At 36.2% G+C, this 5,700-nt stretch overlaps 1 protein-coding gene across 1 annotated transcript in view; it reads left to right on the top strand.

Moving 5' to 3' along the window:
• LOC104785889 (ABC transporter G family member 34-like) overlaps nt 2,103-5,700 on the top strand; it is a gene marked incomplete in the record, with an annotated part of 12,999 nt that continues 9,401 nt past the window's right edge. The window contains 7 exon segments of the mRNA XM_019245742.1: nt 2,103-2,659; nt 2,767-2,887; nt 3,554-3,642; nt 3,808-3,892; nt 3,982-4,272; nt 4,350-4,440; nt 4,533-5,430. Coding sequence (XP_019101287.1) covers nt 2,268-2,659; nt 2,767-2,887; nt 3,554-3,642; nt 3,808-3,892; nt 3,982-4,272; nt 4,350-4,440; nt 4,533-5,430 — 1,967 coding nt within the window.

Below are 5,700 nucleotides of genomic sequence, written 5' to 3'. Positions count from 1 at the left end.
TTCTCATCCAAACATGTGTAGTCACGTTCATTGCTTATCTAACAATCCATCTATTTATGTATATATATCCTGATCGCCCTATCCCTTACCCCTGTGAATGCTTTTACTCAAAATTGTCTTGTAATTTATTTCTATTAAAAATTGTCTTATACTAGTGTATAAATGGGTCTCTCTACTGTTAAGAGTTTATCATTGTATTGTTTTTACATGAAGTTCTAACTTCAAACCAAAAAGTTATAAATCGTTCCAAATAATTGCACACAAAAACAAAAAAAAAAGTTCAAATCTATCGAATATAATATATGGATTCCCTTCAAAGTTTGAAATCTCCAAAGATATGATGTGTCCCAGTTTAGTGCATTGTATTTGAAATTACACATTATATCTGTGAACTGTGATCAAAAAGTTCCCTAGGGAGTCTCCCAGTCTCATATGTCCTCCTCTGGTCTCTTATCATTGTATTTGACCATTGGTAAGTTACAACTTGTAACGAATCAAAATATAATATTTTTATTTATTTATCTTTAACTGGAAACAAACGTTTATGGCCAAACTTTGATACAGAATTAAAAAAATAAAATTTAAACCAAACCTAACTAATTTTTGGAGCCTATTTCTATTATATTGGTTTGGTAAGAAGTAAACTCTAATATATCAATGGTTTTATATATCAATGACATTTGATTTGAACTTTCATAATCGGGGTCAAACTAATGATCAATCAAAGCAACCTTCGAAACAGTGCGATATCGTAAGGCTAACACCTCAAAACATATTAAAGCTGAGAATGCATGGTCGACCATCTGAGGTCTTGTTTGGACTAACAAAAGCACTACCAAACAATCAACAATTTGTAAGTAAGCGCGATGCTTAATAAATTATGAGTATATAGGTGGCGCTATCCAAAAATATCATACGTAACGTTGAAAGACAAAACAAGATTCTCCGAGTACATCTGGTGTCCAAGGAAGATGAACGACTGACTAGTCGACTACTTGTAAATTACATTTCCCGATGAAGCCCACCCGAAAGACAACTGTGTTTCGGTTTGGACCAAATCTGATATTCAAATCCCATTTTTGTTGTTGCCCGACCTCCGAATTCGAAAAGTAAACAAATAAGAAAAGGAAAGAAATGATTATTGAGATTGAGACACACGTACGTATGTCGTATATTACGGCTCTGACTGTTGACATTGAATCCGCATCATTTATTGAGATGGTAACTATTGAATTGTATAGTAGCATAATTATAAATGTTACTAATTATTTAAACTGCATGACAATATTTAGTTTAACCATATACTCACTTTATATATTCTCTATTCCCAACAACAACAAAAAAAGTTAATTAAATTATCATACCCTTTCATACCCTATATCTCGTACTACTAAATTTTACTTACTGTTAAATGCGATATATCACTATATCATTGTTTATCCGTTAGATCTTTCTGGTAGTGTTAGCATTAAGCTCTGTGATCACTAATCTATTCATATACTATTAATTAACTTGTGTTAGTTTCAACGAGGTTTTTGAATGCCCAACAAAATCCCATGTCGTGGTAGACGACTATTCTATGATATTTAGAAAAGGAAAAAAAAAAATTCCAAATGATTGTTAGTATTTCAGCCTTTGTAAGTAATAGTCTTAATCTAAATAAACTAATAGTACTGTATACAGATTGGATGTGTGTCTATTCATTCATTGTGTGATGTAATTGCCTGTGTCTTTAATAGAATAATTAAACCGGAAAAGACTAAAATATTTTTTTCTTAAAAAAAAATAAAATCACCAAAAGATGTTTTAATTTGAAATAGCTGAATTTGTTACCCTCTTCGTTTTATATTAAAAAAAAATCGCACACTAATTAAGGAAATAAATATGATTTTTGTTTGACCTCTTGTTAAGATACAGCACATTGTAAAATTAAAATTAGAAATTTTACCAAATATGTACAAAAATACAAAAGAAAATAAATCTAAAATTTCAAAATATTCTTAAGATGAAAATATAGGGAGTATTAGATGTATTAGACAAATTAAAAGTGTATATATATTTAAAAAACAAAACAAACATTTTGTCACTGGGAGCACTTAACCCCGCCTCTTCTTCTTCTTCCCACCTACAAAGTCTCTCTCTCTCTCTCTCTCTCTCTCTCTCTCTCTCTCTCTCTCTCTCCTTTAAACAGTCGCCGGAAACGAATCGACCTGAGATTCAAATCTCGACTTCCATAATCCGCCTCCTTTCCTCCTTCCGAACAAACGATGTTAGGACGAGACGAGGATCTTGTCCGAACAATGAGCGGGAGAGGTGGGAGTTTAGCCTCAACTAGTCAGCGGAGTTTAGCCGGAGCTGCTTCAAGAAGCTTCAGAGACGTGTTCGCTCCCCTTAAGGACGACGCGTTTGGTCGTAGCGAACGGAGAGATGAAGATGACGTGGAGCTCCGGTGGGCGGCGCTGGAGAGGTTACCTACTTACGATCGGTTAAGGAAAGGTATGCTGCCGCAGACGACGGTCAACGGTAAGGTTGGACTTGAAGAAGTCGACCTGACGAATCTTGCACCTAAAGAGAAGAAACATCTTATGGAAATGATTTTGAAGTTCGTCGAAGAAGATAACGAAAAGTTTCTCCGGAGATTGAGAGAAAGAACTGACAGGTTCTTTTTCAGACATAAACTAAACACTTTTTGTCTTTTGTCTTTTTTTACTTTCTATTTTGTTATTTTGATTTTAATTTTTTGATTTGGCGGAAAAAAAAAAACAGAGTGGGAATTGAAGTACCGAAGATTGAAGTAAGGTATGAGAATGTTTCAGTTGAGGGAGATGTTCGTAGTGCAAGCAGAGCTCTTCCTACTCTCTTCAACGTCACTTTGAATACCATCGAGGTTCGTTTTGGGTTGTTTTTATTTGTGTGTGGTAACTTGTCCTCTTCGATGATGTCGTTGGGAAAATGAGATCTAAAAAGTTTCATAAAATATTTTAATACCTAATCTTTTCCAAAACTTATTCTTATCTTGATTTTTTTTGTTTTTTACCAAGGTTGCTTTCTTTAGAGGTAACGTGTAATACTTCATCTACATTTTCTAATGATATTAACATATTTACCCAAAAAAATTATATATATACCTAAATTTACTAGTACTTTTTACGGTTTGGCATCAGACATGCGCCGTATTAGGATATCCGGTTATTTCAGGATGTATAGTACTCTTGTTGGTCTAAAAGTACATATATATATAAAATGTCAAACTTTATGTGTGTGAATGTAAAAATTGTATGAAACTCATGATTGGGGTAACTTTCACATGTTGTGGTTGTTGTTGTCAAAATCTTGCTTACTAAAAGTTTTTTTTTGGTATTTNCATTAATATTTTACTTTGTTTGGGATGTAGTCTTGTTGTTCCAAAATTAGATATCTTTATAAAATATCAAAATCTATGTGTGTAAATGTAAAAATTGTGTGAAACTGATGATTGGGGTGGTTATTTTCACATGTTGTCGTTGTTGAACTCTTGCTTGACTTAAGATTCTTATGTTATTTGTTAAATTAGAGCATTCTTGGATTATTCCACCTCCTACCGTCTAAGAAGAAGAAGATTCAGATACTTAAAGGTATCAGTGGCATTGTCAAACCATCAAGGTAATTAAAGTGAACGTAACAATGGTCTTTTGCTATATTATATCTCTCGGATACCGTAAATATTAGTCACATATGTGACTGTGAGTAACATTTTTGTAACAAAGTGAACGTAAATATTAGTCACATATGTGACTGTGAGTAACATTTTTGTTTTAATATTTTCAGGATGACCTTATTACTTGGTCCACCAAGTTCAGGGAAAACAACTTTGTTACAAGCTTTGGCTGGGAAGCTTGATGACACCCTCCAGGTTTGTTCTCTATTTTTGTTATGTATATTTTTATGTGCTCTTAAAAAGCTTCTGGTTGAGTTAAACATTTCCTGGTTCATGACAAACAGATGTCTGGAAGGATAACTTACTGCGGCCACGAATTTCGCGAGTTTGTTCCTCAGAAGACTTGTGCCTACATTAGTCAGCATGACCTTCACTTTGGAGAGATGACCGTGAGAGAGACACTGGATTTTTCGGGGCGATGTCTAGGTGTTGGTACTCGGTACCAGCTGCTTACTGAGCTATCAAGGAGGGAGAGAGAAGCGGGGATTAAGCCAGACCCTGAGATTGATGCATTCATGAAATCCATTTCGATATCAGGGCAAGAAACTAGTTTGGTTACAGACTACGTTCTTAAGGTACAGATTTTGTGCTTTGGTCTCTCTTTCTAACAAACAACATTTGGGCTTATCCTTGGTTAACTGGCACATGACAGATACTTGGTCTAGACATCTGTGCTGACGTACTTGCTGGAGATGTGATGAGACGAGGTATTTCTGGTGGACAGCGGAAGCGCCTAACAACAGGTAACAAAATTTGTGAGTTTTGCATATATTCACTTTCATATTGTCATGTTTACATTACAGTAACAAAGAAGATGTGTTCTAAAATTGAGCAGGAGAGATGTTGGTTGGACCGGCCACAGCTCTTTTCATGGATGAAATATCAACAGGGTTGGATAGCTCAACAACATTCCAAATCTGCAAGTTCATGAGGCAGTTAGTTCATATCGCGGATGTCACCATGGTTATTTCGCTTCTACAACCTGCTCCCGAGACATTTGAGCTTTTCGACGACATTATCCTGCTCTCAGAGGGTCATGTTGTCTACCAAGGGGCCCGAGACAACGTTCTTGAGTTCTTTGAGTACATGGGGTTCCAGTGTCCTGAAAGGAAAGGTGTTGCAGACTTTTTGCAAGAAGTTACGTCTAAGAAGGACCAAGAACAGTACTGGAACAGGAGAGAGCAACCTTACAGCTATGTGTCCGTAAGTGATTTTTCAAGCGGCTACAATTCTTTTCACACCGGACAACAACTTGCTTCAGAATTCAGGGTTCCTTATGACAAATCTAAAACCCATCCTGCTGCACTGGTGACACAAAAGTATGGTATATCAAACAAGGAGCTGTTCAAGGCATGCTTTGATAGAGAATGGTTGCTTATGAAACGCAACTCCTTTGTGTATGTGTTCAAGACCGTCCAGATAACCATCATGTCTTTGATTGCCATGACAGTCTTTTTAAGGACAGAAATGCCTGTTGGCACGGTGCAAGATGGTCAAAAGTTTTATGGTGCTCTCTTTTTCAGCCTGGTCAATCTAATGTTTAATGGTATGGCTGAACTAGCATTCACAGTGATGAGGCTCCCGGTTTTTTTCAAGCAGAGGGACTTCTTGTTCTATCCTCCATGGGCTTTCGCCTTACCAGCTTTTCTTCTGAAGATTCCATTGTCTCTTATTGAGTCAGTAATATGGATTGTTCTTACGTACTACACTATTGGTTTTGCTCCTGCTGCTGCTAGGTACATTTGCTAGCTTCTAGTGCTTATGAAGACCACTAGGAACTTTCTTTATTTTTCAATTCTGTTGTCATTCCCTTGAACTAACAAAACTTTTGCCATTAGGTTCTTCAAGCAGTTGTTGGCATACTTCTGTGTGAATCAGATGGCCCTTTCTTTGTTTAGATTCCTTGGAGCCCTTGGAAGAACTGAAGTAATCGCCAACTCGGGCGGGACCTTAGCATTGCTAGTCGTATTTGTTCTTGGAGGCTTCATTATTGCTAAAGGTAA

This window comes from Camelina sativa, chromosome 5 (genome assembly GCF_000633955.1).
Source record: "Camelina sativa cultivar DH55 chromosome 5, Cs, whole genome shotgun sequence".
Taxonomy (NCBI): domain Eukaryota; kingdom Viridiplantae; phylum Streptophyta; class Magnoliopsida; order Brassicales; family Brassicaceae; genus Camelina; species Camelina sativa.
This window is presented reverse-complemented; position numbering and strand designations above follow the sequence as displayed.